Consider the following 22,054-nt stretch of genomic DNA (forward strand, 5'->3'; position numbering starts at 1 on the left):
ATTCTCCTGCCTCAGTCTCCCAAGTAGCTGGGACTACAGGGGCCCACCACCTCGCCTGGCTAATTTTTGTATTTTTAGTAGAGATGGGATTTCGCCATGTTGGCCAGCCTGGTCTTGAACTCCTGATCTCAGATGATCCGCCCGCCTAGGCCTCCCAGAGTGCTGCGATTACAGGCATGGGCCATTGTGCCCAGTCTTTCTTTTACTTTTCTATATGTGAGGCTTAAATAATGTTTGTAATCACTGAAATGATTAAAGTCAGAGTGATATCTTAAAGTGATTAAGACCAATGCATTAAAAAATTTAGTAGTATGGGCCGGGCTCGGTGGCTGATGCCTGTAATCCCAGCACTTTGGGAGGCTGAGGCGGGCAGATTACCTGAGGTCAGGAGATCGAGACAAGCCTGGCCAACATGGTGAAACCCTGTCTCTACTAAAGAAAACAAAAATTAGCCGGGCATGCTGGTGGGTGTCTGTAATTCCAGCTACTTGGGAGGCTGAGGCAAGAGAATCACTTGAACCCAGGAGGTGGAGGTTGCAATGAGCTGAGATTGCACCATTGCACTCCAGCCTGGGCAACAAGAGTGCAATGCCGTCTCAAAAAAAAAAAAAAAAAAAAAAAAAGAAAAAAAATTAGTAGTATGTAAATATTAAAAGTATTTAAAATATTTTGTAACATAAAGAAATAGTTTTGTTTCATGAAATAGGGGTTATAATTATAAATTAAAATTCCTGATATGTTTTATCCATATTTAAATGTAATGTATGTTTATGTATATACATTTTACACATTTTATTTTTTATTTATTTATTTATTTATTTTTTTTTTTGAGACAGACTCTTGCTCTGTTGCCCAGGCTAGAGTGCAGTGGCGTGATCTCGGCTCACTGCAGCTTCTGCCTCCCTGGTTCAAGCGATTCTCATGCCTCAGCCTCCCAAGTGGCTGGGATTACAGGCATGCACCACCATGCTTGGCTAATTTTTTTTGTATTTTTAGTAGAGACGGGGTTTCCCCAAGTTGCCCAGCTGGTCTCGAACTCCTGAGCTCAGGTGATCTGCCCGCCTTGGCCTCTCAAAGTGCTGAGATTATAGGTGTGAGCCACAGCACCTGGCCCATTTTATACACTTTAAATTTAACTTTTTAGAACCTCCTACAATTTCTGGTATTCGTATTTTATGTACTATGTAAGTATATGTTTAATGAAGGGATCAACAGATAAGTGAATGAGAGTTGAGGATCCTGATACTTGGGAATTTGAAGATGATAATTTTTTTTTTTCCCTTGAGATGGAGTCTTGCTCTGTTGTCCAGGCTGGAGTGCAGTGGTTCGGTCTTGGCTCACTGCAACCTTCACCTCCCCTGTTTAAGCTATTCTCCTGCCCCAGCCTCCCAAGAAGTTGGGACTACAGGCACACACCACCATGCTGGGCTTTTTTTTTTTTTTTTTCCCCGAGATGGAGTGTTATTTTGTCACCCAGGCTGGAGTGCAGTGGCTTGAACTTGGCTCACTGCAATCTCTGCCTCCTGAGTTAAAGTGATCCTCCTGTCTCAGCCTCCCTAGTAGCTGGGATTACAGGTGCCTGCTACCATGCCTGGCTAATTTTTGTATTTTTAGTAGAAACAGGGTTTTGCCATATTGGCCAGACTGGTCTCAAACTCCTGACCTCAAGTGATCTGAGTGCCTCAGCCTCCCAAAGTGCTGGGATTACGGGAGTGAGCCACCGCACTTGACCCTGAAGGAAATAATTAAAAAATATTAATGATCTGATGGGAAAGATTTCTTAAAATGTGAGAAGCTCAGGCCGGGTGCGGTGGCTCATGCCTGTAATCCCTGCATTTTGGGAGGCTGAGGCAGGTGGATCGTGAGGTAAGGAGTTCTAGACCAGCCTGGCCAAGATGGTGAAACCCTGTCTCTACTAAAAATACAAAGATTAGCCAGGTGCAGTGGCGGGCGCCTGTAATCCCAGCTGCTTGGGAGGCTAAGGCACGAGAATCGTTTGTACCCGGGAGGTGGAGGTTGCAGTGAGCCAAGATTGTGCCACTGCACTCCAGCCTGGGCAACAGAGCAAGACTCCATCTCAAAAAAAAAAAAAAAAAAAAGTGAGAAGTTCAAAACCGTGGATCCAGGAAAAGTACAGTGGCCCATACGGTATGGCAGGCATTTATACGTGTAGGAGGAATCATTACAAATAGATAAGGATTGTAACTTCCTTGTTACTTATTTTAAATAGGTGCCAGGGTAATTTCCTTTTCAAGTATTTTCTGATATACAGCTACAAATATTTTTCATTCTTTGTAGAATATCTGATCTATTTTATTTATGTTAATCCTGCCTATACCAGAAGACATTTATACAAATTAATGCTTGAAGGTTTCTAGTTAAAAAAGAAAATACTGTGTATGGCATGGAAAGTATAAATAAAAGAAATAATACATTAGCCAGGAAATTAATAGCAGTTATAAAAATTATATAAACACAAATTAGATCTAGACTTTTTAGTGAGAGCATATGGAATTATCATACTCTACCATTTTTCATGAGACATGTTTTCTTCCAGAAAACAGTAAACAGAGAATAAACTTTCTGGAATCTGAATAATATTAACTGGTATGTATTTTTCAGTTCTCGCCCTACTCCCAGAACTAGCACTGCAGTGGAAGTAAGTCCTGGTGAGGATATGACTCATTGTTCACCACAGAAGACTTCTCTGACCAAGGTGAGCAGACTTGGGAAATTTTCTTTCTACATAAGATGTAGAAGCTCAAAAGAATAATTGTAAGTTGGTAAATGAATTATGTTTATAAATCCAAAATTTACAATAAGGTCGTCTTTCCTGATCATTATGGATTTTTCTTGTAGGTACTCTGAGAGAGATATCCCATTTAGTTGCTTCATAGTTCTTTTTGGTAGGACTTTCCTTGAGATACAGTTGACATACCATACAATTCACCTATTTAAGGTGAACAATTCAGGCTGGGTGTGAATTGTAAATCTTGCACTTTGGGAGGCTGAGGCAGGAGGATCACTTGAGGCCAGGAGTTCGAGACCAACCTGGCCAACATAGGGAGACCCTGTCCTCACAAAAAATAAAAAACATGAGCTGGGTTTGGTGGTGCACACCTGTAGCCCTAGCCACATGGGAAGCTGAAGTGGGAGGGTTTCTTGAGCCCTGGAGTTTGATGCTGCAGTGAGCTATGACGGCACCACTGCAGTCCAGCCTGGGTGACAGAGTGAGACCCACCTCTTTAAAAGAAAAAAAAAAAAAAAGATACAATTCAGGGACCTGTAACATTTTCAGAGGTGTGCAACCATCACCACAGTTTTAGAATTCTTCCGTCACCCAACAAAGAAACTACCGTTAGCAGTCACTGCCCCCTGCCACCCCATGTTTCTCCAGTTCTTTTCCATGCTTGTATTAGGCAACCACTAGCATACGTTTTGTCTTTATTATTTTACTTGTTCTGTGCATTTTCTATAAATGGAATCAACAATATGTGGTCTTTTGTTACTAGCTTTTTCCACTTAGCATATGTCTTCTTTGTTTTTTTTTTTTTTTTTTTTGAGATGGAGTCTCGCTCTGTCCCCAGGCTGGAGTGCAGTGGCACAACCTCGGCTCACTGCAACCTGTGCCTACCGGATTCAAGCAATTCTCCTGCCTTAGCCTACCGAGTAGCTGGGACTACAGGTGTGTGTCACCGTGTCCAGCTAATTTTTGTATTTTTAGTAGAGATGGAGTTTCACCACGTTGATCAGGATGGTCTCGATCTCTTGACCTCATGATCCGCCCACCTCGGCCTTCCCTAGTGCTGGGATTACAGGCGTGAGACACCGTGCCCGGCCTGTTTAACATATATGTTCAAGGTTCATCCAAGTTGTAGCATGCATCAGTACTAGATTCCTTTTTATTGTCAAATAATTTGTTGCGTATACAACATCTTTTTTTTTTTTCCAGTCATCAGTTGGTGAATATTTGGGAGTAGAATTGCTGTGTCATGTGTTAACTCCTTGTTTAACTTTTTGTTTTTGAGATAATGTTTCCCTCTGTCAGGCTGGAGTACAGTGGTACAATCATAGCTCACTGCAGTCTGGACCTCCTTGGCTCCAGTGGTTGTCCTGCCTCAGTCTGCCAAGTACCTGGAACTACAGGCATATGCCACCACACCTGGCTAAGTTTACAAAAAATTGCTTGTAAAGACAGGGTCTCTCTATTTTGCCTAAGCTCAAACTTCTGAGCTCAAGCGATGCTCCTGTCTCAGCCTCCCAAAGTGCTGGTGTTATAGAGTAAGCCACTGCACCTGGCCTTAACTTTTTGAAGAATTGTCAAACTGTTTTTCAAAGCATCTGCACCATTTTACATTCTAACCAGCAGTGTATGAGGTTATCAATTTTTACACATTCTCACTAACATTTGGTATTGTCTTAAAAAATGTGGTAAAAAATGCATTACATAAAATGTACTATTTTAAATCATTTCTAAGTATATAGTTCAAGTGGCATTAAGTACATTCATATTGTTGTGCAACTATTTCTACCGTCTATCTCCAGCAAATTTTAATCATCCCAAATTGAAACTCTGTACCCATTAAATAATAACTGCCCACTTCCCATTACCGTTAGCCCCTGGTAACCACTATTATACCTTCTGCCTCTACGAATGTGCCTATTCTAGGTCCATTGCATAAGTCAGGGGTCTTCAACCCCCTGGCCATGGACTGCTGCTAGTCTGTGGCCTCTTAGGAACCAAGCCGCAGAGCAGGAAGTGAGTGGCGGGCAAGTGAGTGACACATCATCTGTATTTACAGCTGCTCTCAATCTACACCTGTATTATTGTCTGAGCTCTGCCCCCTGTCAGATGAGCGGTTGCATTAGATTCTCATAGGAGCATGAATCCTGCTGTGAACTGTGCACACGAGGGATGTAGGTTGCATGCTCCTCATGAGAATCTAATGCCTGATGATCTGTCACTGTCTCCCATCACCCGCAGATGGGACTGTCTAGTTGTGGGAAAACAAGCTCAGGGCTCCCACTGATTCTATATTATAGTGAGTTGTATAATTATTTCATTATATATTACAATGTAATAATGATAGAAATAAAGTGCACAATAAATGTAATTCACTTGAATCATCTCAAAATCATCTCCCCCAACCTTGTCTGTGGAAAAATTGTCTTCTGCAAAACTGGTTCCTGATGCCAAAAAATTTGGGGACCGCTGGCATAAGTGGTCTCATATAGGCTGGGTGCAGTGACTCACGCCTGTAATCCCAGCACTTTGGGAGGCTGAGGCAGGTGGATCACAAAGTCAAGAGATCGAGGCCATCCTGGCCAACATGGTGAAACTGTGTCTCTGCTAAAAATACAAAAATTAGCTGGACATGGTGGCGTGTGCCTGTAGTCCCAGCTACTCAGGAGCCTGAGGCAGGAGAATTGCTTGAACCAGGAGGCGGAGGTTACAGTGATCCGAGATTGTGTCACTGCACTCCAGCCTGGTGACAGCAAGACTCAGTCTCAAAAAAAAAAAAAAAGTAGTCTCATATAGTATTTGTACTTTTGTGCCTGGCTTATTTCACTTAGCATAATGTCATCCATGTTGTAGCATGTGCAAGAATTTCATTTTTTAAAGGCTGAATAATATTCCCTTGTGTGTATTTAATATGCTTTGTTATCTTTTCATCTACTGATGATTTCTTGGGTTGTATCTACCTATTGGCTATTGTGAATGGTGCTGCATTGCCTGTCTTTCTTGTGATAGCCATTCTATTTCACATCTAGCAGGTGTGAAATTCCATTGATTGATTGATTGATTGAGACAGGGTCTCACTGTGTCGCCCAGTCTGGAGTGCAGTGGCATGATCTTGGCTCACTGCAACCTCTGTCTCCCAGGCTCAAGCGATTCTTCTGCCTCAGCCTCCCAAGTAGCTGGAATTACGGGTACATGCCACTACCACCTGGCTAATTTTTTTTTTTTTTTTTTTTTTGAGATGGAGTTTTGCTCTATCGCCCAGGCTAGAGTGCAGTGGTACAATCTTGGCTAACTGCAAGCTCCGCCTCCCGGGTTCATGCCATTCTCCTGCCTCAGCCTCCCGAGTAGCTGGGACTACAGGCGCCCGCCACCATGCATGGCTAATTTTTTGTATTTTTAGTAGAGATGGGGTTTCACCGTGTTAGCCAGGATGGTCTCGATCTCCTGACCTTGTGATCCGCCTGCCTCAAACTCCCAAAGTGCTAGGATTACGGGCGTGAGCTACTGGGCCCGACCCACCTGGCTAATTTTTGTATTTTGTAGAGACGAGGTTTCACTATGTTGGCCAGACTAGTCTCGAACTCCTGACCTCAAATGATCCACCTGTCTCCACCTCCCAAAGTGTTTGGATTACAGACATGAGTCACCGCGCCCGGCTAATAGGTGTGAATTTCTATGTCTTAGTGGTTTTAATTTGCATTTACCTGATGGCTAATGATGTTGCGTATCTTTTTATGTGTTTATTGGCCATTTGTCTATTTTCTTTGGAGAAACATTTATTCAAAAATTTAACCTATTTTTAATTGGGTTATTTATCTCTTTATTATTTAGTTGTTAAGAATTTTTTACATATTCTAGCTAGGAGTTATAACAATTTTCTCCCTTTTTCTCGATTGTCTTTTTTCTTTCTTGATGGTATCCTTTGAAGCACAAAAGTTTGAAATTTTGATATAGTCCTATTTATCTTTTTTCGTTTGTGTTTTTTGGCTGCTTGTGCTTTTGGTGTAATATCTAAAAAACCATTGCTAATCCAAGGTCACAAAGGTTTCTGCCTGTTTTCTCTTAAGAGTTTTATAGTTTTATTAATATCTCTTAGATTTAGCTATTTTATCCATTTGAGTTAATTTTTGCATGTGGCATGAAGTGGGGGGTATACTTCATTGTTTTTCATCTAAACATCCAGCTGTCTCAGCACTATCTGTTGAAAAGCTTTTTCTTTCCCCATTGAATTGTCTTGGAACTCTTATTGAAGATCGATTGATTGTATATGTAAAGGTTTATTTCTGGATTCTATTCTGTTATCTATTCATCTGTTCTTATACTAGTGGCACACTCTTGATTACTGTAGCTGTTTAGTAAGCTTTGAAATCAGAAAGTATGAATCCTCCAAAAAAATTTTTAAGGTGGTTTTGGCTGTTCTGGGTCACTTGCATTTCCATATGAATTTTAAGATCAGCTTGTCAATTTCTGCAAAGGAGCCTGCTGGGATTTTAATCACAGTTGCATTGAATGTGTAGATTAATTTAGGAAGTACTGCCATTTTAGCAATGTTAAGTTTTCCTCCACGAACACAGGATGTATTTGTACTTATTTAGGCCTTCTTTAATTTCTTTCAATCATGGTTGTGTTGAATGCGGAACTACTTTGAATTAATTCTAAGTTATTTTTATGCTACTTATTGCTTGACAAATATAATTGCTTTTAGTTTTTACTGTGGTTTTGATGTAATGTGAAGTGTATTTGGACCATGTGAAGCTTATTTCTGCTTTGAAATTTAGTATAAATGGATTATAATAAAATCTCACTGTGCTAATTTTTTGGTTATGTGAAATAGAAAATCAATGTAAATTAAAAAATTCATTCTGAAATGTGATAGATGTTGAAGCTCTTCTGGCAGATGGTTATAAAGAAGAGTATATAATCATTGTATTGAGGAAATATAATCAATAATGTGAATACGTAAGGTAGTTTATTTTACATATGTATCTCTATATTTATTTATTTATTTATTTATTTTTGAGACAGGGCCTCACTCCTGTCACCCAGACTGGAGTGGAGTGGCATGATTGTGGCTCATTGCAGCCTCAACTTCTCGGGCTTAGGTGATTCTCTCGTCTCAGCCTCCTGTGTAGCTGCAACTACAAGTGTGCGCCGCCATGCCTGGCTAATTTTTTGTAATTTTGGTAGAGGTTTCCCCATGTTGCCCGGGCTGGTCTCAAACTCCTGGACTCAAGTGATCTGCCGGCCTCGGCCTCTCAAAGAGCTGGGATTACAGTTGTGAGCCACTGTGCTTGGCCTTATGTTTTATAATTTTTAAGTGATACTTTTTATTCAATTACAAAACATATATAATTGTAGAAAACTTGTAAAATGTAAAAAAGGACAAAGAAAATAGAAAAATTATTTACTATATAATTCCTGAGTAAACACTGATTACATTTTTGTTTTTTTTGAGTGCCTGTTGCCCAGGCTGGAGTGCAGTGGCGTGATCGTAGGATTGTAGTTCGCTGTAACCTCATACATCTCATACATTCTGATACTGCTACTTCTGGTTTTATACATATGTGTTCATTTTGAAACAAGGGAGTATAATTTTATAACAATTATTTTCATTTAATGATTAGGATCTGATCGCAATTATTGATCATTTAGTTTATTCCTGAGCATTTTATTTTATATATTTTTGCTATTGTGAGTGGGATATTTGTTATAACTTGACATTTGTGCATACATTCAATTTACCTATAGGAAATTAATTTTTGCATACAATTTTTTAATTGGTCCACCTTACTAATCTTACATTCTTTTTTTTTTTTTTTTTCCTTTGAGACAGAGTCTTGCTCTGTTGCCCAGGCTGGAGTGCAGTGGCATGATCTTGAGTCACTGCAGCCTCTGTTCAAGTGATTGTCCTGCCTCAGCCTCCTGAGTAGCTGGGACCACAGGCACCTGCCACCAAACCCAGCTAATTTTTGTATTTTTAGGAGAGATGAGGTTTCACCATTTTGACCAGACTGGTCTCAAATTCCTGGCCACGGGTGATCCACCCACCTCGACCTCCCAAAGTGCTGGGATTACAGGTGTGAGCCACCACGCCTGGCCTAATTCTTACATTATTTCTAATAGTTTTCCCATTGATTAATTTTGGCTTTTTGGATGTTCAGTTATGTCATCTATATGTAAAGATAATTTGGCCACCTCTTTCAAATATTGATGTGTTGCTTCACGGACTAATATAATTTACTAGTGGTTCCTCCTCAGTGTTAAATCAGCAGGGATATCCAGCCCTTTGCTCTATCATTGACTTCTTTCCTTTCCTTTTGCCACCTTCCTTGCTCAAGACACCATCTTTTCCATCCAGGCTTTGCAGTAATCTGCTAACTGGTCCCCTCAGTTGTCCATTGCTCCCCTCTATCCATTCTCCACTGAAGCAAGCATGATGTATATATTTAAATGTCTTGATAAACTATCACTGTCTTCTCTCAAGCAGTGCCAGGCATTGTTTTAAATGCTTTATGTTTATTCTTCACAAACCTGAAAGCTTGTTCGTTTTAATCTTTGTTATAGATGAAGAAAACAAAGCTTTTTTCTTTAACTTACCAAAGAGCACATAATTAACAAGCGGCAATGAAAGTTTACCCCTGTCTTTTTGCCTTGGAAGTCCATCTTTCTTTTGGCAATGTGAGTTTATCCCTGTCTTTTTGCCATGAAAGTCCATCTTTCTTTCTTTTTTTTTTCTCTTTAATTGAAAGTCTATGTTCTTAAACTTAGATTTTCTTGTTTTAAACAAACTTCCTCTTCATTCTTTGTGGGGTTTTTTTTTTTTTTTTTTTAACGTAATCTCGCTCTGTCACCTAGGCTGGAGTGTGGTGGTGCGATCTCGGCTCACTGCAACCTCCGCCTCCCAGGTTCAAGCGATTCTCCTGCCTCAGCCCCCTGAGTAGCTGGGAGTACAGGTGCATGCTACCACTCCTGGCTAATCTTTGTATTTTTAGTAGAGATGGTGTTTCCCATGTTGGTCAGGCTGGTCTCAAACTCCTGACCTCATGATCTGCCCACCTCGGCCTCCCAAAGTGCTGGGATTACAGAGGTGAGACACCACGCCTGGCCTCTTTGTGTGTTTTCTTATGTCTTTCGTCTGAGTTGAAAGGGGCAGCTTGGGTTTCCAGGAACTTTCTTAGCTAACTCCTGTGTTCCTTTATCCATGCCCCTTCCTCATTCAGTTTTGGATACTTTATTTTCCTTATTCCTTACTTCACTGATTTACTTTTCTATTTTATTTAGTTTACTAGTCATTGCTTCTTTTAAGGTTCTTAAGCATAAATTCTCTCTCTCTCTCTCTTTTTTTTTTTTTCCTGATGGGGAATACTGAGGTGTAACACTAGGAATACAAATTATGTTTAAATAGAGCACAAAGAACCATCTCAGAGGAATAACTGATGGTGAATGTCTGCTGATTCATTTCATTATGTATGAACTCTAACTAGGCTTAATAAATAATTGAGGTTTAACACTTAGGTAACAAGTCTGTATTTAAGTTTGAAAATTGTTTTATGTTACAGCTTCAACTTCACATTGAGTATTCTGTAAAGCAGAAGTAAATTGATTAGCATTCTGTGAATGAAAAATAAAGCTGTGGGTCAGGCACGTGGCTCACGCCTGTAATCCCAACACTTTGGGAAGCCAAGGCAGGCAGATCACCTGAGAACTCCTGAGATCAGGAGTTCGAGACCAGCCTGACCAACATGGTGAAACCCTGACTCTACTAAAAATATAAAAATTAGCTGGGCGTGGTGGCATGCACCAGTAATTTCACTACTTGGGAGGTTGAAGCAGGAGAATCGCTTGAACCCAGGAGGCAGAGGTTGCAGTGAGCCGAGATTGTGCCACTGCACTCCAGCCTGTGTGACAGAGTGAGACTCTATCTCAAAAAAAAAAAAAAAAAAAAGCCATGCTGGCAATGGAAAAACCAATTTGCCTCATCACAGTTCAGAACACTGAATTGTAAAGATCTTTTTTCTAGTCCTAGCCAGCCTTAGTGGTAACATGAGCAATTCAGTTACTTTCTCAGAGTTTTATATTTTTATCTGTAAAATGGGAATGATGGTGCCTACAGTTTAGGATTTTTGTGAAAATCAAGTAAGACTACAAGTGTCTTGAATAGCAGTTGAAGTACATTGATATAGGTGATATTTTACAGTGTTGTCTTCCTCAGCATCTTATTAGTTCTGTGTTTTAAAGATCTACATTAGTCACAGAAACGAAGTCTAATTTTTGTTCTCATTTCAGATTGCAACTGGACACCTGAGTCAGCAGGACCTGGAATCCCAGATGAGAGAGCTTATCTACACAGACTCAGATCTTGTTGTCACCCCCATTATCGACAATCCGAAGGTGTGGAAAGATGCTCTAACCACTGAGTTGTAGACTTTACTGAGATCTGAAATCTGCATGAGATTTTCGTTCAGAATATTATTTGCTGTCTAATCTTTCCTGTTTCTCTTGTCTGCTTCTGTTTCATTTGTGCTGCATGTCTGCATTTCCCGCTCCCGCTCTGTCTGCAACCCTTTCCTCTGCCTTCACTTCCACTTCACTGGAGTTCTAAGTTTTCTCCCCTCTGTTTTGAATGAGTCAGCTCTGCCTCTCACCACTGCTTTCTTCCACATGCCATGGAGGGGTTGCCAGCCTCTCGACCTCAGACCTTAGCTCTCGGTCTCTTTGTTTCTCCATACGCGCTAATGTGAGTCACTCTAAACATTCTAGTCTCTGATGTATTTTGAAGGCAGAAGCAGTCAGGGGGCACTGCTCACCAGGCTGGGCTGGGCAGGCATATCCCACAGAAGCCCTACCCTCTCACAGGTGGTTCAGACTGCAGGGGAGGCGGTGGGGAGGCATTATGGGAGCTTGAGAAATCATAGTTCACAATGTGCTTCTAAACCAGTGTGAGTTTTTTTGCTGCTTGTCTTTTGGAATATAATACTTTATTGCTAGGGGATAATGAGTATCCACTTTAAAAAACAAATTCATTTCTAAGTCCCTCTGTTTTGTCTTGACTTCCAGCTCCCCAGCATACTCACATTCCACTACTTATTCTCTATTTTAATTTTCCTGCTTCTTTTTCCTTTTTAAATGTCTTTTTCTGTATTAATTCATGACTGTTTTTTCTTATCTCATTGGGAACATTACTGTGGTTTAGACCATAAGGGTTCTTGGATTCATTTTTATTTTCTAGATAGACAGCATTTCATATAGATTACTTAGCTATTTTTCATAATGGAGCTAATTCTTTTGGTGAGTTCGAATGTCTGGCAGAGTAACTTTATTATGCTAAGTTTGATGTGCATTGGGGCATTTTCAAATTGGACTTTCTAGAACAGTTTGTGTTGTCTTTATCAGGGGTGTCCAATCTTTTGGCTTCCCTGGGCCACACATGAAATACACTAATGATAACTGATGAACTAAAAAACAAAAAAAATTGCAAAAAAACTTACAATGTTTTAAGAAAGTTTATGAATTTGTGTTGGGCCATATTCAAAGCTGTCTTGGGCTGCATACAGCCCATGGGCTGCGGGTTGGATGAGCTTGCTTTAGACAATATTCTGTGTTTCTTTTTTCCCCTCTTATAACCATATCTGATAGTTTCTGGGAAGCTTTAATCAATAGAAATTTTTGTGTTTAACTTTTAATTTTAAACTACTTTTAGTCTTAGAGAAAAAGTTCAAAAATAATTGAGAGTTCCTATATACCTTTCGCCCAGCTGCTCTTAGTGTTCACATCTCATAGGTCTTTAGTATAGTTTGCAAAACCTGGGAATTAACATTAGTATAGCGTTAGTCAGGCGGGATAATCTTTATCTGTTCCTTCTTGTGGAGGGCAGTAGAATGTGGTAATTGGAGTTACATAATACTTGATTAATATCTCTGTGTAATGAGAGCTTGCAATACCCTGATTGCTCCTTTCTAATTCTTCCTGAAAAAGAAAAAAAAAAGAAACACATGAGTATAGTGCTGTTAACTAAACTACCAAACTTATTTGAGTTTTACCAGTTGCCTCTAATGTTCTTTTTTTTTTTTTTTTGTTCCAGGATCCCACGTTACAGTTAGTTGTTATGCCTCCTTAGTCTTGTGTAGTCTGTCCTAGTCTTTCATGGCCTTGTCAGAATTTCTCAGACCTTTCTTGTCTTTCATGACCTTGACACTTTGTCTTTTTTTTTTTTTTGAGATGGAGTCTCACTGTGTCACCAAGGCTGGAGTGCAGTGGCATGGCGCGATCTTGGCTCACTGCAACCTCTGCCACCCGGGTTCAAGCTATTTTCCTGCCTCAGCCTCCTGCCACTATGCCTGGCTAATTTTTGTAGTTTTAGTAGTGATGAAGTTTCACCATGTTGGCCAAGCTGGTCTTGAACTCCTGACCTCATGATCCACTTGCCTAGGACTCCCAAAGTGCTGGGATTACAGGCGTGAGCCACCGTGCCTGGCCTTTGTATTTTTTTATAATACATGTTATAAAACGTGTAACTCAAGTCCTTGACAGTTTGAAGAGTAACTGGTTGGGTGTTTTGTAGAACGTCCCTTAATTTAGGTTTGTCTGAGGGTTTCTCATGATTAGAACGAGATTATGAATTTGGATTATGAGATTAGAATGAGAATATGCATTTTAGTAAGATTACTATAGTAAATACAGTAATGCTGGTTACTTAATTAGTAAAGGGTTTAAAAATATTGCATAGAGAAGTGTTGCAGAAGTTAGGTATGGAAATGATGGTTGAATTTTTGATTAAAAGTCTCAAGATGAAGTATCTGGCTGTCCTAAACTCATGGATCCAACTACATGGTTTCTTCACATTTCTCAAATAAGTTGTGCACTTTCCAATTCATGCTATTATGGCTTCCTGGAATGGTGTCTTCTCTGATATAACCATAAAGTTCTAACCATCCTTCAACACCTCAATCCACCTTCTACCTCTTCTGTAAACCCAGTCCTATCTATATCAACTAAAGTGCTTGCTGTATTCTCTAAACTGCTGTTTACAAAAACATTCTTTCTGTCCAGTGTTTTATCTGTAGTTATGTCCTGCATGTTTTGAATTGTGAAATATTTCGTTGTTTATCAAATGTTTGTCTCATCTTCCCAACTAGGATGTCAGCTCTCTGAAAATAGGATTGTGTCTTTTATATCTTTGTATCCCCATTAGCACTTGGCATAGAGCCTTACCTTGGCAGGAACCCAATAGATATTTGTTGAATGACTGAATTTCTAATTAGAGTTAAGTTAGCTAAAAAGTAAACCAAGATAGGGGTGAATGTTTTTTGTGAAGCTTCATTTTATTACAGATATCAATTGAAATGATTTAAAAAAATAACTTATTATCTATATTTGTATGTTTTTAATCTGAAAAGTCATTGTTCTTATTCTTTTTGGTAACAAATTTTACACATTCTTTTTTTGTCCTCATTGATTTATTATCTGACATAAGGGACATATAAGGAGATAGATATCCATCTTAAAAATTGTCTCAAAAGCTTTTTTTTTTTTTTAACCACAGATAATGAAACAGCCACCAGTTAAATTTGATGCAAAAATATTGCATCTACCAGCATATTCAGGTAGGATCATAAAGGACTTATCAAACATGTAGACTATTTGTATACAGATACAAATATGAAATTTATTTGCAAATAGAATATTTGTATGTGAATAACTAAATTTATTTTGTCTTGACAATTGCCTATATTCTTGGGGCAGTGTTATACGAATTGTAAACAATCTGTAATTCATTTGTGCCATCTGTTGACATTTCTTAGCTGAGTCTGGGCTGCCCTGTTCTCTTCTGGGTGGGGAGATTCCTGTAGATCTGGACCAGTTTTCCTGTAGAGTGGGTAGGAGGTCTTCTCTTCCCTTCCCTTCTTAGAGCTGGTTGAATTTCCACCATTTATGGCTAGTGTAGGTGTACAGGTTTGGGGATAACAATGAAGGATTGGGATTCTATTGGAGGGACCAGGACATTTGAGAATGGGACTAGGTGGTTCATGACTGTGGAGGTGGTATGGGAGTGGAGATACTTAAGGGATAATTATTACGTTTCTGTTGAGCTAATGAAAGTCTTACTTAGGGTAACCATCAGAAATTTTTACATACTTTAAACTGGTTTTTTTGTTTAACAAATTATATTTTAAGCTGTTAAACTTGATTTGGGGAAAATTATTCATCGTGGCTAAAGTAGAATCTATGATTTGAAGTAAATTTAAAATATATTTAGGTTTAAATAAACCAGCTAAGGGTTTATATCAATCAACTTAATTACTGATAAAAACAAAAAAGAAACTGTGTAGAAGGACGTTTTTGAAGCTAAGTATTATTAATAGTGCTTTCAGAGCCAAGTAGGACTATTTATGCAAACCTAGAGAATTATTACCTGGAAATACTATTTCCCTTTTCCTCTTTGAGTTATTTAGGAAATTATATTTATAATTTATTTTGTCTAAAGATAGAGATCAGCCAAAAATATGTTAATTTTAGGGGATACCACATTTCCTAGATTTTGCCATTTTTTTTTGTATAGGGATTTGGAGGTAGGGATTTCAAGTGATTTTTAGCTATCATGTTATTCTCGTTATTTTTTTACAATAATTTTATTGGAACTTTTTAAGAACTATAGGATTTGTGCTTTTCTCAATATTTTGAGAGTTGATTTATTTATACAAAGGCTCTTTTGTCTTTTACTCCAGTTGTATTGAACTTTGCATTTTGTTATGGTGTAGGTTGTGGGACAGTTCTGCTTAGGACATCTGCTTTATTTGAAAGTATAGCTTTCCATTGAAGTGGTTAAAAAGTTTCCATGGATAGATACAGAGATTAGGAATATGGAAGGACAAATAAAAGTAGTGTCATCTTTGGAGTATTTTTGGTTTTGACAGTGTAATGTTTGTCCTCATCTTAGCTGTCGTAATTCTGTGTTTATTTCTCATGTAATGTTTCCAGCAGTTCTTTTTCTCATCATACATACTTTTATTATTTTCTTTCCATGGCAGTGGATAAGTTATTATTTCTGAAAGACCAAGATTGGAATGACTTTTTGCAACAAGTGTGCTCGCAGATCGACTCCACTGAGAAGAGCATGGGGGCCTCCCGAGCCAAGCTGAATCTCCTTTGCTATTTGTGCGTGGTGGCTGGTCACCAGGAGGTGGCCACCAGGCTCCTCCATTCCCCCCTGGTAGGCCTTTGTGATATGCCTTATGCATTTTAATTTGTGTTTTTATAGAGGCTCAAACAAGTGCTGAAATATCAGTTTGATTTAACTACCATGAAAAAACCGATTTATCACGATTTTAGGTTTATGAAAATTATCCTCTGTTTAATCCTTAGGTCATAAAGTAGATGAAAGTAGATGGTGATTTTGAACTGTGTTTGTTTGTTTGTAATACTCAGGTTTCCATTTTATGTTAACTTGTAAGATTTTAGAAAAATACCTGAAATCAGGTTGGGCATGGTGGCTCATGCCTGTAATCCCAGCACTTTGGGAGGAGGCCAAGGTGGGTGGATCACCTGAGGTCAGGAGTTTGAAACCAGCCTGGCTAACGTGGCAAAACCCTGTCTCTACTAAAAGTACAAAATTAGCTGGGTGTGGTGGTGCACTCCTGTAATCCCAGCTACTTGGGAGGCTGAGGCAGGAGAATCACTTGAACCTGGGAGGCAGAGGTTGCAGTGAGCTGAGAGAGAACCACTGAACTCCAGCCTGGGCAAAAAGAGTGAAACTCCATCTCAAAAAAATAAAAGAAAATAAAATAAAAAAAATAAAAAAGTGATGTCATAAGACCTTTTACCTTCTCATTAGTGACTGGAATGAACTCCCCATGTGGAATGGGTTGCGGGTGTTGGTTCCTTTACTGGGTCCTCTGGTAAACTGCATAACATTGAAGGAAGACATCAATCCTCTAAGACATTTCTTTTCCTCTTCCCATGGGAATATTACTTTTTGGACTATCTTGGTCTATTGGTAAGCTCAAGGGAATTTGTCAGAGTTTTTTTGGTTTTTGTTTCTTTTGGCTCATGTTTGAGCATCGATTGGTAGAGTTTTTGAAGTCATCCTCAGAAAGGAATTACAGTGGTTTGGAGATGTTTTCCATAGTGGTCCCTCATTTGGGAATTGGCTTGAAAAAATTTAAGTTCATTTGCTTCCAGGATAGTATTAAGGTTACTTTTTTTGATAGTTGGTGTGTGTCTGTCAGGTAAGGGCAGTAATGTAGCGAACATAAAGTGGTAGGAGAAATTAAAAGTACTGTTCTTAGTTTTTATTTTAATCTTATTCATATACTAGTGCCTTTGTAATTTAGTAAATATCATTTTTGGTGTACAGTGTAAACTTCCTTTTTATAAAGTCCTAGGCTGTTAACTTTGCTGTCATTTTCTGTGTTTTGTGACTTAAACATTTTAATTTTTTCTTTTTTTACATTTAAATTTTTTATTCTAGTTCCAATTGCTAATCCAGCATTTGCGAATAGCTCCAAACTGGGATATGTAAGTAACATTTATATTTTTCATGACTTTATTAAGTAGTTACAGTGTACATATTTATCAAAAGCAGAGTCCTAAGTAATTATCATATATTGTTCTGACATAATGATGACTCTACTCATAGGCAATTTTTATGGGCATTCCAATTATAAATTTTAGAATAATAAAAATGGCCCTTCTCCTAATATTATAAATACAATTCTGAGATTATCTAAGGTCCTCCTGGAAACTTTATTAACTGTTATTGTGTTTTTATTTTTGTAGAAATAAGGTCTCTCACTATGTTGCCCAGGCTGGTTTTGAACTCCTGGACTCAAGTGATTCTCCCATCTCTGACTCCCAAAGTGTTAGGATTACAGGTGTGAGCCACTGTGCCTGGCTCACTGTTACTGTTTTGAGTATTGGTGATAAAATACTTAAACCCTGATCCCTGTGTATTAATTTAGTTATACTTCCTTGAAGTTTCCCTTGGCCACCCTTATCTTTCTCTCTTGTAGCACATAGCTTCCCTAGATGTTATTTACAATCTAATGGGATTATGATTTATAAACTCCTGATGGAAGGAAGTGTCCTTGCTTTTTATAGAAGCAACATACCAGGTGAAAAGCACAGTAAATCAAGTGTTAGAAGGCCCTCGGTTCTGGTTGCCAATAAGACTTGGCCAAATGATTATCTTTTTCTCTATCTCTGCTTCCTGGGGAGTGTGGCTGGGACAAGGAAATGGCATAGGTTTAGGATTCAGACAGACCTGGGTGTGGATCAAAGATCTGCTTTCTGGGCCAAGTACTTTTAATTGCTGAGCCTCAGTTTCCTCATCTGTAAAATTGGGATGGGATAACTACTTCATAGATTTTTGGTAATTGTTCAACTTTGAATGAGGTAAATATATGAGATACCTTGTATAGTGCCTGATTCTTAGTGGGTATTTCATTTACAATGGGGTTGGGGTTGTAGAAGTTGTAGTTATTATCATCAAGCTTGCTTATCTCATGATTGTTAGGACAGGCACATGAAAAAATGGAGGTGAAAGAATTTTGTGAATTGTGGCAGTGGTATGATAAGAATTATTCTTCTATGCTGGTGAAATATGGGTGAACCACTAGGAGTTTAAAAAATGCTTAATAATAAGGGTAATTCTTACTATACAACTTCTAATGTTACTCTCCCAAAGTAAAATCTGGTAATAGAAACTAGGATTTTTAGGTAATGGCTGAGTATTTAATACTTAGAGAAGGCTAATGGTATGCTCATTAAAAATGAATCACTGAGATATTTATTTAAGCACTTTTATTTAAAACGTGTTATATCCTTGAATGGGGTGCCCCCTGCTGACATTTTAAAACAGAAATTCCAGATCATTTCCAGGTATAGTCATCCCTCTGTATCAGCCCAGAGATTGGTTTTAGTATCTGCTTGGATACCAAAATTCACATGTACTGTTTTCTCCCCCCACTTTTAAAAATTGAAGTTTGATTGTAAAATAGTTTTAATTTGAATAAAATGATACTGAGGTAGACAAGTTGTCTGGTAGGAATCCTCTTTTATTCTCTTTCTCCATTCAAAGCCCTTCCAGCGAGGTTTTCTCTGACGTCAGGTTATATTACCTTGACAGCATATGGTAAAGGGTCCTTAACTTAGTCTGGGAGATAATTATTATTGAAGTAGATATATTTATTCCTTAGTTTTGTTTGCATGTAAAAAATTAGAATCACATGATGTAATTTTATGTTTGTTTTCCCTGTAACATATGTATTATGTATTTTAAATGTTACTAACATTTAAAAATAAAATACATAATACTTAAGATAAAGTTTTTATATGTTATGAATATCTGATCATTTTGTTTACTATTTTTGGATGGTATTATAATGTTGTAAACAACATTTTGATGAACATTTTTGAGATTAAATCTTTGTGCCTGCTTTTACTTTTTCTCTTTAGGGAAGCTTCATAGGATTAGAACAAATGGATAGAAGGCAGTAAATATTTTTGTGACTTCTGAAAAATTGCTGAAATACTCTTAAAAATTAAAATTGTATCAATATATAATCCCAGTCAGTATGTTTAAAATGCCTTTTGTTAGAACTTCCAACATTGAGTATTTATCAAATTGTATATCCTTTTATCCTTGCCAGTCAACTTTGAGGTATAATTCACATACAGTAATACTGTAATTAAAAAAATTTGTTAATTGTAAATTATGCATAATTTAAAATGTCCCATTTTAGCCATTTTTATGTGTACGGTGGCGTTTAGTTCATTCTCATTTTTGTATAACCATCACCACTATTCATTTCCAGAACTTTTTCATCATCTTAAACAGAAGCTCCTTACCCATTAAACAGTAACTTCCCTTTTCCCTTCCCCAGTCCTGGTAACCTATACTCTACTTATTCTATCTTTGTGAATTTGCTTGTAGTGAGTGCCTCATATTGCTACTGAAACATCACGGGGTTTGGTCTAGGTCCTGTTGCTTACAGCACAGAAAGCCAATCACGGAGACAATGAGTATTACTAGGGAAGAAGGCTTCAATTGGGTGCTGCAGCTAAGGAGATGGGAGCTCAGTCTAAATTTGTCTCCTCAACTGACTAAAACCAAGGGTTTATTTAGCAGAGAAGGAATGTAACCATGTATGGGAAAACAGGAATTAGGAAGGGTGAGGAAGAGGAGTTGGTTGACAGGAAGCAGGTAGTTGATTGGGCAATTGTGATGAGTAAGGGGGTCTGGTATCTTATGGTCCAGATGTGGTGATCTGTTAAGTTTCAGTTCCTTGGTAACTGTCTGGGAGGCCTGCTGGTTGGTTTCCCAAGAAAGGAACTCAGATAAGACAAATGTAACTTTCTCAAGGTTTAAGACTAGGAGGGTCAATTTCTATGTTTATTTTAACAGACCGTAAACATCAGTTCTATAGGATAATTGGTCTGGTTCAGTTTCCATATAGTTGAGTGGTTTTGATTGAGTTTCTTAGTCCTGAGTTCTAGTTTGATTGCACTGTGGTCTGAGAGACAGTTTGTTATAATTTCTGTTCTTTTACATTTGCTGAGGAGTGCTTTACTTCCAACTATGTGGTCAATTTTGGAATAAGTGCGATGTGGTGCTGAGAAGAATGTATATTCTGTTGATTTGAGTGGAGAGTTCTGTAGATGTCTGTTAGGTCCACTTGGTGCAGAGTTGAGTTTAATTCCTGGATATCCTTGTTAACTTTCTGTCTCGTTGATCTGTCTAATGTTGACAGTGGGGTGTTAAAGTCTCCCATTATTATTGTGTGGGAGTCTGAGTCTCTTTGCAAGTCTCTAAGGACTTGCTTTATGAATCTGGGTGCTCCTGTATTGGGTGCATATATATGTAGGATAGTTAGCTCTTCCTGATGAATTGATCCCTTTACCATTATGTAATGGCCTTCTTTGTCTCTTTTGATCTTTGATGGTTTAAAGTCTGTTTTATCAGAGACTAGAATTGCAACCCCTGCTTTTTTTTGTTTTCCATTTGCTTGGTAGATCTTCCTCCATCCCTTTATTTTGAGCCTATGTGTGTCTCTGCATGTGAGATGGGTCTCCTGAATACAGCAGACTGATGGGTCTTGACTCTTTATCCAATTTGCCAGTCTGTGTCTTTTAATTGGACCATTTAGTCCATTTACATTTAAGGTTAATATTGTTGTGTGTGAACTTGATCCTGTCATTATGATATTAGCTGGTTATTTTGCTCGCTAGTTGATGCAGTTTCTTCCTAGCATCAATGGACTTTACATTTTGACATGTTTTTGCAATGGCTGGTACCTGTTGTTGCTTTCCATATTTAGTGCTTCCTTCAGGATCTCTTGTAGGGCAGGCCTGGTGGTGACAAAATCTCTAAGCATTTGTTTGTCTGTCAAGGATTTTATTTCTCCTTCACTTATGAAACTTAGTTTGGCTGACTATGAAATTCTTGGTTGAAAATTCTTTTCTTTAAGAATGTTGAATATTGGCTCCCACTCTCTTCTGGCTTGGAAAGTTTCTGCTGAGAGATCTGCTGTTAGTCTGATGGGCTTCCCTTTGTGTGTAACCTGACCTTTCTCTCTGGCTGCCCTTAACATTTTTTCCTTCATTTCAACTTTGGTGAATCTGACAATTATGTGTCTTGGAGTTGCTCTTCTTGAGGAGTATCTTTGTGGCGTTCTCTGTATTTCCTGAATTTGTATGTTGGCCTGCCTTACTAGGTCGGGGAAGTTCTTCTGGATGATATCCTGCAGAGTGTTTTCCAACTTGGTTCCTTTTTCCCCCTCACTTTGAGGCACACCAATCAGATGTAGATTTGGTCTTTTCACATAATCCCATACTTCCTGGAGGCTTTGTTCATTTCTTTTTACTCTTTTTTCTCCATACTTCTCTTCTTGTTTCATTTCATTCATATGATCTTCAATCGCTGATACTCTTTCTTCCAGTTGATCGAGTCAGTTACTGAAGCTTGTGCACGTGTCACGTATTTCTCATGTTATGGTTTTCATCTCTATCAGTTCTTTTAAGGTCTTCTCTGCATTGATTATTCTAGTTATCCATTCATCCATTCTTTTTTCAAGGTTTTTAGTTTCTTTGCACTGGTTACGTAGTTCCTCTTTAACTCTGAGAAGTTTGACCGACTGAAGGCTTCTTTTCTCAACTCGTCAAAGTCATTCTCCATCCAGCTTTGTTCCCTTGCTGGCGATGAGCTGCGTTCCTTTGGAGGGGGAGAGGCGCTCTTATTTTTTGAATTTCCAGCTTTTCTGCACTGCTTCCTCCTCATCTTTGTGGTTTTATCTGCCTTTGGTCTTTGATAATGGT

At 38.5% G+C, this 22,054-nt stretch overlaps 1 protein-coding gene and 1 non-coding gene across 11 annotated transcripts in view; both read left to right on the forward strand.

The window, feature by feature from the left end:
- ULK4 (unc-51 like kinase 4) overlaps window positions 1-22,054 on the forward strand; it is a 702,682-nt gene that overhangs the window by 50,896 nt on the left and 629,732 nt on the right. For all 10 annotated transcript variants that reach the window (XR_012090659.1, XM_073010314.1, XM_073010313.1 and 7 more), the window contains 5 exons: window positions 2,623-2,716; window positions 11,030-11,134; window positions 14,286-14,346; window positions 15,772-15,953; window positions 17,211-17,257. Coding sequence is in view for 9 of the 10 variants with exons in the window: in XM_073010314.1 (XP_072866415.1) it covers window positions 2,623-2,716; window positions 11,030-11,134; window positions 14,286-14,346; window positions 15,772-15,953; window positions 17,211-17,257 (489 nt within the window). In the remaining variant the exon portion in view is untranslated. The remainder of the gene's footprint in view (window positions 1-2,622; window positions 2,717-11,029; window positions 11,135-14,285; window positions 14,347-15,771; window positions 15,954-17,210; window positions 17,258-22,054) is intronic.
- LOC119626049 (U8 small nucleolar RNA) lies at window positions 12,572-12,704 on the forward strand. The gene has a single exon (XR_005242243.2). It is a non-coding gene; the product is annotated as a U8 small nucleolar RNA (small nucleolar RNA).

This window comes from Chlorocebus sabaeus, chromosome 22 (genome assembly GCF_047675955.1).
Source record: "Chlorocebus sabaeus isolate Y175 chromosome 22, mChlSab1.0.hap1, whole genome shotgun sequence".
Lineage (NCBI taxonomy): Eukaryota > Metazoa > Chordata > Mammalia > Primates > Cercopithecidae > Chlorocebus > Chlorocebus sabaeus.